Source organism: Rhea pennata, chromosome 8 (assembly GCF_028389875.1).
Source record: "Rhea pennata isolate bPtePen1 chromosome 8, bPtePen1.pri, whole genome shotgun sequence".
NCBI lineage: Eukaryota > Metazoa > Chordata > Aves > Rheiformes > Rheidae > Rhea > Rhea pennata.
The window spans coordinates 16,307,614-16,321,510 of record NC_084670.1 but is presented as its reverse complement, the minus strand read 5'-3'; the positions used below and the strand labels follow the sequence as shown (position 1 = coordinate 16,321,510).

At 37.2% G+C, this 13,897-nt stretch overlaps 1 protein-coding gene across 2 annotated transcripts in view; it reads right to left on the bottom strand.

The window, feature by feature from the left end:
* PRKACB (protein kinase cAMP-activated catalytic subunit beta) overlaps nucleotides 1-13,897 on the bottom strand; it is a 79,794-nt gene that overhangs the window by 36,821 nt on the left and 29,076 nt on the right. The window contains exon 1 of one of the 2 annotated variants that reach the window (XM_062580994.1): nucleotides 7,131-7,317. The exons of the other annotated variant lie outside the window; for it this stretch is intronic. Coding sequence (XP_062436978.1) covers nucleotides 7,131-7,317 — 187 coding nt within the window. Of the gene's footprint in view, nucleotides 1-7,130; nucleotides 7,318-13,897 lie in introns of those variants that run through there. 2 annotated transcript variants of the gene reach the window in all.

Sequence of the window (13,897 nt, the reverse complement as noted above, 5' to 3'; positions counted from 1 at the left end):
ATCAATCTTTCTGGTAAAAGCCACTTTTGAAATGCAGCAGACTAGACTATGTCACAGTTGAACACAGGTGAACAATTACAACACACTACATAGATGCCCTTTCCATCAGAAGTAACCCAAATCTCTTTAACTTGTTCTTTGCTTATACTCCAAACTGTACATCTTCATGGCTCTTCACTATGTATGTGCATTTTAAGTAGAACATCAAAGCAGACCAACTCTTGCTGCCTTTACTTTTTTCAAATGTTACATTTCAAATGAGGAAACAGAACAAAAGATGACCCAGCTCAACACCTAAAAAATGATCTTAATCATTGTCAGAAGCTAACTGGTAATGCTATCGGGGAATTTTTCAGAGGAAAAAGCCTTTAATCCCATGAGCACTATTTAGGAAGACGTCTAGTTGAGGCATCTGGACATGCCATGCCATCCTTCCACTTTCTACAGTCCTCTCAGCAGTGGAAATAAGATGCTTCTTGAAGTCCTTCACAGCAACTGAGTATATCACAAGGAAAATAAATACCACTCTTACTACCAGTGTTGACAAGCAATACTTCTAAAGTTCTTGTCCAACTTATCATTTACCTCAAATGCTGCAAATCATTTTTTTTTCCTCATGAGACATGCAATCTTGTTCCATTCTCTACATTTTCATCTTCCAGCTTCACTCAGAAAAACACTAGGTCTTCAACTTCGAGACACCTTCATATTTAAGTCCTGTCGTTCCTCTGTTATGTCTTATGCAGAACTGCAAGCTTGACTCTCCCCTCAGTTTTGCTATGATGTCTCTTTATTACTCACTTTATTACTCACAATAATTCAGCTGAGTCTATTAGCATTACTCCTTGCTTTCCTCATGCAGCTCCAGTTATCCACACGCATTTGGCAACTGCTACCTTGTACTCAGAGTGGGAACTTCCAGATTACTCCACAATTTTTTTTTTTGATTTGAAAGCACTAGCCCAAATAATAATCTGATGTTACTAGGAATTACTAGTGAATAGAAGATCTACCAGAACCAAACCATTTAAAACTGAAAGTTGTGAATGTTAGCAAGCTATGTGGCCTTCCAGTTTTATCTGTTAAAGAATATTCTGTTTAAAACAAAACAACACAACTAAAACCACATGGAAACCCCCAAAACTGAGTCTGTGAGAAGCAAACAGCTTTTTATTATGTCTTTAAAGAAACGCTTACACATCTGGAGCCTTCCTGAAAAAATGCTGGCAAAACAATCGTATTTCCAATTGAAAACAATGTATGACTTCTAAGGTTTCACCTGCACCTTGACAACCTTTCACAAGGACAGCACCTGACTTTGTCCCCTAAAGGGTACAATACCGCTGCTGTGAAGACAACCACAAAGAGGCACTGAAAAGCAAAAGTTCTTTTCAATTTTTAGGGTGGTAAGATAGTCTAATTCTCATTAATAGAGCAGTAGAGATTCACCTTTCCTTTGTAAAAAATACTCTTTTGATTTGTGAATTATTCTGCTTGGGAATGGACACTTGGCAGAAGCTGCAGCTACTACTACTATTATTATTATTTATTTTAATGAAGCTGCAAGCCTGGAGGTCAAGATAAAAAAAAAAAAAAAGAAAAAAGAAAAGAAAAGAAAAGAAAAACTACACTCATATTGTTGAATAAAGCCCCAGGGAGAAAAAGAAAGGAGAACAACCTGCATTTTTTTTCACTTAGTTTTTGTGAGAAATTTATTTGCTTAAAATGACTCAATCATAACAGAATACAAGAAAAATAAACTATCCAGGCAGCAAAATTTGAAACTGATAGAGCCAACTCCCACCATCCAATTTCTGCAGAAGCTGCAATCTAGCTATAAAAGAACAGAGAGAAAGGCAAGGCAAAATCCAAGAGGGCGACTGGTGAGAAACAGAGAGACTTTGGGGCTGAACTCTGGCCCTCGTCACGCGCAGAGCGGCGGGAGCACGTGATGCTGAGGAAGCACAGCGAGGCTGTAGTGTCACGCTCACTTTAAAGGCAGAGGCTGCTGTGAGCAGGGGAGGTCCAGCTCCCGCCTCTCCCCTTCTGCGCGCTCCGACCGGCACCTGGGAGCCCCCGCGATGCCAGACCAACGCCAGACCGGTCCCCGACCAGCTCGCCGTGCGGCTGCCTAAGCTTTGGCATCCACGCGGGACCAAGGTGACGATACACAAAGAGGACAGCTGGACCGGCGCTTCCAAGGACTGCATGCGTTTAGGTTTGTTTTAAGCAGTCATGACACTGTAAAATAAACCTTCATATTTGCACACAAAGTTCTGAAATCATGTCTTTTGATTGATACGATTGACCAGTTTCGATATTTGTATGTTATCGTACTTTCAATCACCAAAGAAGTGACAGCAACATACTTCATTTCAGTGAACATGACCTCAAAACACTTCTATTAGATAAGCACATTATAAACTGATATTAGATAAGGTGGTGGGATGACTTCTCTCACTTATGTCATGCACAGAAGTGAAATGTTAGTAAAAATAGTCCTTGTAGGATAAAACAAAATCTTATATACACACCCAACATACACACACACAAAACCCCCTGCATAAATTAACTGTGTATTTTTTTCTTCATCTAAAGCAACCTCAAATCCTCTTCTGTCATTTTACAAAGCTCCAGACTACCTGCTTGAAACAAAAAGGCATCATTTCAAAACTGATATGGGCTTTTGGCAAATGATTTTCAAAGGACATCTGTTACTAAAAAAAAAAAAAAAAAAAAAAAAAAAAAAAAAAAAAGTATATTGTTTATATATTTAGATATGACTTTCAAGGATATTCCAAATTAGAAAAACTATTTCATTATTCCATTAGATTCAAAGTGGACATGGTTTTTTGGAAAGCAAATACCTGCCTGATAAGTTTACTGGTTCTATTATAATACCTCATTTTAAAAGAGATTTCCCACCACCCTTCCATGAATGACCTCAATTATTCTGCTATCTCACCATTTAGAAGGAATTAAAAAAAAAAGCATAGAAAAAGAAATCAAATCAGATGAATAATAATAAAAGCCAACTCAGAATATGTAGGTAATTATTAAAATAATTCGAGAAGGCCTGTTTGATTTGTGTCAATTCACAAAAAATACCTATAATGGGTGCCAAAGGAAATTTTTAAAGTAAACTGATACAGTACAGTAATACAGTATTCAATTGTAAAATTTTTCTGTCTCAGATTTTGTGCCTTATTTAATGACTTGGAAGAGTTATTTCCAAAATAAAGCTTTAAAATACAATTTTAAATACTAAACACCCATTATGCAAAGGAAACAATGATTAATACAAAACTGTGCATCTTTCAGACTAGTAATTTTTAATAGAAATCCATACTAAGTCAATTACAAAAACAAAGAGATCAGCTATCAACAAATGCATTTGTCTACTATGCAGAGAAGAGGGGGAAACTAGGTTTATTTTTTCTGATTGAAGACGAAACAAAAAATAGTGTCAAAGGTAATAGAAAAGACTTACCATTCATGTTGAAAAGCTAATTTTCAGAAACATATTGTTTCTAATATTAATCCAAGAGTTGATGAAGTATATTCATCTCTACAAAATCAGTGCTTCTATCTTTAAATACCCTTATACACCCTAACTGGAAGCAGAGAGCACACAGAATCCAAAGAGCTTCTCTTCCTTAAGAACTCACTGTGGCACAAAAAAAACTATGAAATACAAGATACGAGTAGTAAACCAGAATCAATATTCAGGACACGGATATCTGGCTTTGCTCGTTAACTACTTCTGTTCTGACCAACATTACCTATTCATGTCTAAAGCAACTCAAAATGGCAGGGGGAAAAAAGCATGCAAACACCAGGAGGTTTTAAGATGTTCTCAATTATATCAAGCACTGGTTGTTTCCATGGCAACCCTAGACCAGAATTATCTGTTGACTTGTACCCAACTAGTAGTTATTCTAAAGCTTTAATGAATTCACACAACGTATTCTGTATATTATTTGATATTTCAGATATATTTTTCTCCATACATACATATATCTAGTAATTATTCAGCTAAATCTCCACAAGACATTCCACAATATTTGAAAGTATATTTAGTATTATGTTCAATCACTCAGAGACCAAATAACATTCCTCTGACTATTCATCATCCATCGATTTGCAATTCAGAGACTACGAGTACTTAAATAAATGCAATAGTGGTCTCCCGATCATTTCGGTTATCCAAGTTGTTAGCATGTTTTTGTATTTTCCAAAGACTTGGAAAACATAAGCATCAGTTTAAGAATAAAGGAAAGGAAGATCCATGCTGATCTTACTGTCGCTCCATTGAAAACCAAGCAGCCTCATTCCCCTTTCCTTTTCCTCCTCAATCCTCCAAATAACAAGCAACTAATAAAATAATAATAAAAAAATCCCACCCACACAGGCTTCATATATTTGCAGCTGATCATATTCAAGACATGCAAAACTAAGAAGGAAACGTACAGTTCTGATGACTAACACCATATATCCCTTTCTTCCTTTGGCTGTGCAGCACAATTGACCTGATTACCAGTTTAAGCTGTTCAATTACATATGCACTCAGTCAACTTTTTAGAATAAATTCAAAGGCCTGGGGTATCCTGAGCCACTTCTGACCCATTAGATTGTAAAATTTTTTCAGAATAAATTCATTTGGTTTCACACATTACCAGGAATCCACTGCATGTTAGAAACGATCTGTTTTATGTATCAAAATAAGGAAGCAAAGATGTGAAATAAATTTCAAAATCAACCACTGAAAAACCCCACAGCCTTGGAACACATAACAAACTAAGCTAACCCACAACACGAGATGACAGACAACATTGAAAGCAAACCAGAAAAAGTCCACCCAACATGAAGCAGCTCCTTCCACTTCAACAAAGCTGTGGCTTCAGCAGTAACTGCTCTGGATGGGACATACATAGTCACAGACCTATTACAACATTTCATTATAGTCAAAGGTGTTAATATATTGACTTTCTTCCCAAATGAATTCCACTTCAAAAAAAAAAAAAAAAAAAAAAAAAAAAAAAAAAAAAGAATCTGAGAAGTCATTTCCCAAACTTCTTTGGGGAATTAAAGAGTACTTTTGCTTCAGATAAACTTCTGCTATTTAGCCTCACCTAAAACTTAACAAGAACATTTTAAAAGTTGCAGTTATATAGGCAGAAGAGCTGTGATATAGTCAGATATCCTTGCAAGACAACAGCATGTTTTTAAAACACTGCTTATTCATTAAGCTTCCTATGTATTTAATCTGTGGCCTGAATTCTATGACCTGATGCAAATTCCGTAACATTTAACTGTTAGGTAAGAAAATAACTATTTCTCTTTCATTTCTGCTTTCTGAAAACAAAATTTCCACGGATGCTGTGTTTTGCTAAATATGAGTCAGTAGTAGACAAAAATGTTACCATCGCTATACTCCCTATCTTCTCTACCACTCCTTGAGCTCAAGTGGTAGTGAAATGAGAATCTTGAAATGTAGACTTAGTCCACGGGTACCTACATTACTTCTTTTTCTTTGAATAAATATTATCATTGAGATGACTAGGAGCAAAGTATTGTGAGCAAAGATTCAGGGTAAGTATTCAGATTTTCATCCTAAACCCAAACTCACACAATCAACCAAAATTCAGCTATCATCTCACTAACTTTTGCTCAGAAAAATATTATATGCAAACACTGTGCTTAGTAACTACTTAAAATAGCATTCATAGAACGAGCATTTTCACCATGTTTATCAACAAAAGATATGACATTCCATTTCCTCACCAAAACACGTCATACAAGGAAGCTTGCTTTAAATAAAGGGGAAAAAAAATAGAGACTTGTAAACAAAGAGGTCACAATTTGTGCATGTCAGTAGGTCAACACCATCTTTTCTTTGTATTAAATAAATGAAAATGCTTCAGTGTTGCTGTTTTTTTCAGATAGCTACTTACATAAAAAGAGCTTCTAAATAAACAAGCCTATGTCTGTTTTTACTGACTCGAAAATATTTTGGAGAAGAGGAGGCTCACAATTCATGCACTTTCGTTATTTCTCTCCCCAACAAGTCTAGTCTATCCTTTTCCACCTCATTTGGGAGACCTAGATTTAATCTATTTTAGGTCAACGCATTAACATTTTGCTTCCATGTTTACTGGCATCTCCTCTGAGAACAGATTCAGTTCCCACTCAGATAATATTTTAAATTGAAAGTAGCAAGACAGATTAACATTGTCTTCCTTCATGGTAACACTGCTGTTACCATTACAGGCCTATTTCCAACAGAAATAATTATGTTATTCCAAGCCCATCAATGAATCTGAAATTCAGCACAAAATTATCATCAATTATCATATTGTAACATTTTAAAATGAATATTTAACCACAGAGACAATAACTGACTTGCAAAATAATGCACCGTTTAAAAAGAAGAAAAAGATCAAACGACAATTTACTTACGTGGTGGTATTTTTGAAACCTATCACTTCTATTACCCAAAATGCAACCATGAAAGGTTTTAAGTCATACATATCGTAAATGGTTGGCAAATTAAGAAATCAAAACTAATGATAATCAGCATTCCCATCCTAAATTAATACGTAATAGTTAAAATCGAACACAATTTTATGCAGTTTACCACAATATAGCACATTTTGAAGTATCACTCAAAAGAAAATGACAAACCATGAAGAGTCCTATAATTGGAAGTCTAATCCGTGCAGCAATGTCTGCTCATTTCAAAGTTAAAACACTACAACTTTTAAAGCGTTTTCTGTTTCTGCTGAATGAGCAGATTTAATTTGAAAAGAAAGAAAATAACTTATAAGGAAAAAATTATGTGGGGGTGAGGGGAAACCTTGTCTAAACAAGCCAACGGTGCTTTAACAGAAAAGAAGGGACCAGGACTAAATTCTCCTGCCAGCCACCTAGTCCTCTGCAAGAGCACCACTCTCCCCCCTACATGATGCAGTATGTTTTTCTTCAAATTAACACCTTTAGGTATTAAATTGTAAAATTGCCTCTGGAACGTATCACAGCTCAGTATTTGTATCCAAGTATAAATATACAAGATCTTCACTTGCTATGCAAACTGAAGAGAAAATATCTAGAAAACAAAAAAACCTACTTACTTGATTTGTCCCATATGACAGCAAGTTCAGAGAAATGATGGCTCTCATTTTCTAGAGCCGCTCTCTGTTCATGGGCACCACCCTTCGAATGCCTATGGAAAAGCCGATTAGCAAAACCTTCCAGTCTCTGTAGTGCCGTAGCTGTCCCTATGCACTGGTTGCACGGGATCTCCTTCGGAGCTGCCATCTATACACACAGCCACTTGGAAAAGCAAAGAGAAGATATCCTAAAGGAGCTGAACTCAGAGACACTAGAAGCGATGCATGTGTCAAACTTCCTGTCTGCAGTGTTTTCTAACCACTACTCTCTTCTACTTCCTGTTAAGAAAAGCTCTATAATATACTGTTTTATACTGTCAAAAGTCTCTCCATGTCAACTGAAAATAGTTATTTACAAAGCTGCAAAATTTGCTTTAGTGCATGCTTTTACAGCTTTTTAACATTTACTTCACATTTTAAATTAAAAATACATTTTACATTAAAAAATAAGCAACTTGGTCAGAAATAAAGATCAGAAGCCAGATTCTTTTCTAGTTTACCACAACCGCACATGAAAAAAGGAAAGTAACTTTTCTGTAGTTCTCCTTGTTAAGATAGACTACTACCATAATGACAAAAAAAAAAAAAAACTTAACCAGCTGCAATATAATCATTAGTAACCTTGTGTTTTCAGTAGAGCAACTTTCCAAGCAAAGAAGTTACTCACAAAAATCTACTGAAGAAACTATTAGTATCACAAAAAAACTCTATTTTCCTCCTTTACATTGAGAAAAACAAGATTAAAAGCAGCTGAATAATTCTAATGTACACAAACAAGATTACATTATACTTATTTTACTGACTTCTAACTCCAGCGATGCACCAAAAGAATTCAGTTTTTTCAGTGATGAACTACCAGAATGAACAGCATCGGCAGATCCTCCTCTAATAGTATATTCATTCTCCCAGCTCCAAAGACAGCTGGAAGGAGAGTCACAATCATGGTCTCCAGCTCATGACATAGCTTACGTAAAAGCTCTGACTGCAAAATTTGTGGAATTGTGTACGAACCTTTTTTTTATTTTTTTTTTCTCAAGAAGTTTGGATCTTTCTAAACTGCAAAAAGAATCTAGAAAGCATTATTCTTCATGGCTTAGAATATAGTGGAAATAAACTGAAAGCAGTGTTTAGCGTTAAATTCTATTTTTAAATTATACAATTGTGCAAGCTTAAGATGGGCAGTACAAGAAATTAATTTCTGTAAAAATGGAAACATACACATTGGGCAAGTTTCCTAACATATCTAGCTTTTATATATATAAAGATGTTGTTTCTTACTTAAGAATAATCCTAAATCTTTAATATTTAAATAACTTGTCCCAATCCATCTCTTATTTTACAGTCAACATGTATTAAAGATATCTCTTATTTTTCCCCATCACACTTCTCACTGAGTAGTTTTCAAATGTCATCTGATAGCCTTCCTTGGACATTACATAACTATTTCGTAACAGCTCAGCATTTTCAGAACCCCCCCAAAAGGATGACAAAAATGCCTACGCTTGCAACAGAGCAACAGAAAAGCTGAGGGCCAGGCTGCACAGACCGCACCAGGTTCCCGACCACAGCGGCTTGCAGAGCTGCTGCCAGCAGCCTCAGCACAGCTGCAGTCCCCAGAACCCGGAGCGAGCCCTGTGCCCTCTGGCTCTTGATGTGCTCTGGAGATGCAATTCTTCCTCCAGCACCTGTCCAAAAGGTTGGGACCAACCAACTGAACGCTTACATTTTTTTACTGCATTTTGCTAATCTGGTTGAGCACTCTTGCTACTTGGTGACCGGGCTACTCTGCAGAAGCAGGCTCAAGGTGCCACAGCCTTCCCTGTGTCTCAGCCCATTACAGCTCTTTTTCTACTTTCAGCCTCCCTCGTTTTTACCTACTTTGTCGCAGGATCAATGCGGACTTCCAGGAAACCTCAGCAAGCTGGGTGCTCCTGTTACTACAAATACAGGACTAGGGAATGCTCTGGGGATCAGCTTGCCTTATGAAGAGCACAAACAGGCCCCGTGGATATATTATGCATCACATACAACCACAGACTTTATGCTAGTGTAATGCTGTGCCACTCTATATATAGCAACATAAGAAATAGCTAGACAAAAACAGTATGCCTATTTCCCTGCCTGTTGCCTCATCTTTCTGAAACGCTCAGGGTGAGAAGAGCCCCTCTGGATTCTCTGGTCCGGCCCTGCAGCACTCAGCAAGTCGCTGTGCATCCAGGGAAGCTTGCCAAGAGACTTCAACATCTTCTCTGACCTTGGCTGTTGCCCCCAGTAAACAAAGCCCCGTGCCATGAAGGTATGCTCAGCTTCGCTCTCTCCTGCCCCACCATCCTGAGCCTTTCCTTTACAGTTCAGCAGTCTTGTCTTTCACTAGGCTTCAACTGAGCTATTTCATCTCCCTGTTCTCAGCGATGTAATTTACAAAAGTTACCTCATGTTGTGTAAGTTGAAGTCTACATGCCCTCTATGGTCAATAGAGGGATGTGGGTACTCCTCGGTGGGCAAGACTGCACTCTGAAGAGTTGTGAATGCACCCAAGTGCCTAACTGTGACCCTTCAATTAGGTGCCAAAAACAGAAAGCAGAAATATCCATCCCCAGAGATCAAAGAATTGAACTGGTCCAGGTGAAAATCTGCATCAAAAAGGGGATTATCAAACATATGCAAAGAGAAAACCCGAATTTATTTTTAATTGCCAAAGTTTTACAAATTACTGCCAGTGAACACTGTTACAGGAAAAGTTCTCCTCCACACATGCAAAACACAGAAAGTAAGTACTGGTCACACCCATAGTTTATTATTCAAGTATCGATATACAGTACCACACTTTCCTAGACAAGCAGATCAGTATTGCCCAACATCACCACAAAATATTACCACACTGATTTGCTGTGAAGTAATCCATCTCCCTTATTTCTCTGATACTTACAGGCAAAGCCTCCTGCTTGCTTTCACCTGATTGTTCATGTTACTGAGATAATAATCTTCCAAATCAGTGTAACATTCATATATTGACATAGTATTTTTCTGTTATACACATGTCCATATACACAGTTGTGTAGTCCTACACAACTCCACATAGGCAGTATGTTACCCAAAAAAGCTCAGTGATCGACAACGGATCACGCTCCATCAGTGGCAAAGTTCTGGGGCTCAGCTTGTGTTCGGATTTCCATTTGCCAGCCAGCAGCGCTTTCCCCTCAGAACAGTGTGCAAAACTTTAACCACAATTAAACATTTACATAGATTCACACAAGGAGACTTGAGCTCATCTTACTCATACTCCAAGCTGAAAGAAGATACTGAGCCACCTTTGATGGAAAGCTGCATAGTGTGACCATTTTAATACTGTAGTTAACCCAGTATGTTCTCCTAAAAGAGCAAAACACAGCTGTACTTCATCCACACCAGAAACAGTCCATGCCCTACTAACTCAGTGCTACAAAAGCTGGATCAGGTACATGTGGGCATATCTATGCAGGCAGGCTGACATCGTATCAGGCCCGATCAGAATACATTTACTTTCACAGATTTTCTTTTTTTTAAACTCTAGAGAGAGTCTCTGTGACCTAAGAAACTTTACTTTGTCACATGAAAATACCTCATTTCAGAGCAGCTTTAAGGGAAAGGAAAAACTCTATTGTATTATCTAAAACGCTTTGTGCTTGAAGACACTAGAGCCAGCCAGTTGCCTTAGACAGGGGCAGTCCAGGTCCGCCCTGGCTCTCGGCAGCCGGGCAGTGCCGAGAACGGCCCCGCTGCGTGCCCTGCGCGGCCCCAGCTGCCCGGGGAGCTCCCCAGGCCGGCGCGCGATGCAGCACCCGTCGCGAAGCCCAAGCAGCGGTTCGGCGGGCGCGCTGCGCCTCTCCCAGCCGCTCCCAAGCGCGGCCGATCCAAACTAGCCGGGCAGTCGCCTTAAGGAGCTGTTCGCTTGCACTGCAAAAGTGAACTGTTTCAATGTTCCTAACTGATTTCCAAGATTTCTGTTCTACCCGAGACAATGAAATTCAACTTCATTTTCCAGACAAATTTTATTTTCACTTAACACTAAACCCTAAGTCTTGGCAATATTTTAAAGCACATTAAAAAACCAGGGATGTGGGAGACAGATTAAGCTCTGAATATGCATTTCATGTGTAAGATTATGTTTGAGTGAATAATATTTCAATAAAAGTTAATAAGAAAACTACAACAAGGTAACTTAAAACAGTAACATAATATGATAGCAACAGAAAAAGGCTAACACTGGGTCACCTTTAACCTGAAGAATGCGACAAAACTGTTCACACTCTTCTGACTGTTAACTCGCAACCTTGGGTGCAGGTAACAAAACGCTGCTCTACAACCACGGCAGGGATTTTGCAAATCAGCTTCTTGCTGAGACAAGGTCAGGAACAACATAGCTATGTGGGCAATTCCTTTTCAGTTATCTCTACTGTAACAACATTTCTTGATTTCTAGGAAGCAACTCCACCACACCAATCAAGCTGTAAGATGAACTTCTAAGAAAGGGAGTACACTTCTCTCAAATAATATAGACAGTCAGGACAACAAAGCAGCATTTCTCTAAAACATTTCTTTAAAATACAGACTCCATGTGGATGCACGTAACTATGAGTAACAGCAGGATTTGTACATTTCTGCTTCAACCCTGTATCAAAGAATGCAAACATTATCATGACTTTAATGTGATATCTAACATTTTCTTCAAATAAAGTTACAAAAAAATCCCTGAATTTGAATGAAGTACAAAAATAGATATATACTAAATATGACAGTACACCTATATACCCTTGAAATGTTTTTATTTTACTACTAGGAGCTAATGCCATACTTCTGAGTTTCATACACAGAAACAAAGCCCTCAGAACCCATGTCAGAACCGGGCACATCCTCCCGTGCACTGAGCAAAGGTTAATCATGAATATCCTACAGTCAAAAATATGCAGGAGTTTTTAAAGGCAATGCATTGTATTCCTTGACAGGATCTCGGGAAAAAAAAAATGGATCCATGCTGTAAAATAAGTTCCAGATCACCTATAGCTAACAAATATTCAGTTCTTAATTCTGATCTTGAAATTCAGCATTTTCCTGCATACTTACAGAACTAAATTTCAGCCTACCTCTTTAAGCATACGCTTTTCAAGAGTTAAATAAGAATTCTTCATCTTTTGTAGCCTTTAAAAAGAAAAAAAAGTCCCATTTTTCAGCACTGGCCTTTGGCCAAAAGCAAGAAAGACACACCAAGATATCTTCTGCATATTTATTTTTCCATAGATTATGAACAAAATAATTTAAAGAAGCCTGATAAGGGGATACTAAAATAATCTTTTTTAGAATTCAAAGGAAAAATTTGTTTGCTTTAAAAATATATAGCTTGATAAACCACATCCTTCCCTTTATGCTTCAGTTATTTCACCAATGAAATTCCAACTTTATTAAAATAGGAGTGAGGAATGACTTGATACAAAATAATACGTTAGTGAAGGTTCCTCCATTTTTAAAACCTTGCGAATCTGACTGAATTTAATAAATCTACTATTGACCAGTAAAATATTTATAAGTTGAAAGACGCTGTCAAACCATTTCAGAGAGTTATAGGACAAAGATACGGCATTTGCAAATACGAGGAAAAAATAATTTCATTGGACAATATTTTGAATTCAAAAATGCCACAATTTATAAGCATTTAATAGTTTACAGTTTTACAACTTGTTAAAAATATACACCGAAGAACCTAGTTTCTGTGCTATAAGCACAAGCAAATATATACACTCTTTTAATAACTGTAATAGAAAGCTGAAAGAAAAAGACAAAGTATATAGGCATCTGTTTAATACCTAAAATCGATTATTTTAATAGAAATTATGTGACCAAACATAATTCTTATTAGGTTTTGCCAGACATACATATTTCAGAAGGAACTATGGGTAGAAATAAGGCAGAAAAAGACTTCTTGAAAAAGCAGATGTACTTTTGATTTTTTATATGCTTTGCATACAGTACTAGGTCACCAGTTTGCATTTTTTTTCTTAAACACACAAAAGGAAAAGCAGTATTTGTTAATATCTTACAGATTTTATGTCTGTCCTGAAATTTTGAAAGATAGATTCTTTTCATAATGTATACAAGAAAATAAAGACAACAAATAATTTCACTGTTTAATAAAATGGGAGAGAGTAAAACCATAGAGTTTTCCTGTACTTTTACATATACAGTTTTTCTAAAAAGGTTAACCCTTATTAGCGAGTGCCTCCGAGAGCAGTGTGAAAGCTGGGACTGCAGTACTTCTAAAAATAGTACTGCCAAGAGGAAGTTGTTGCTATGGAAATACTGCTCATGCTTCTATTTGGGTTCAGTAGACCTCTACTGTCATCTACTGTACACAAGCTTAACTGCAGCAGACATCGAAACCGGTTCATAAAGGCATAAACACTTGCATAAAGGGGAACATATGCAAAAAGAAACCAGAGTATAGAGAAACAAAGAAAACCAAGAAATAGCAAATCTTTCTTGCATTCAGCATCTCATTGTTAATATGCAAGCTAAAAATGCTCACTTTTCCTGTCAGTTCTCTTATCAAAATTTGCTAAATTCATCATCCAAGACAATTTAATTTTGCATTCACATGTACCATGGCAGCAATCAAGTTTTCATTTCTATCAACACATCTCTGTGCAGTTTTGAGATCAAATAGCTTATAGGTGTAATTCCAAATCCAGTCCTGA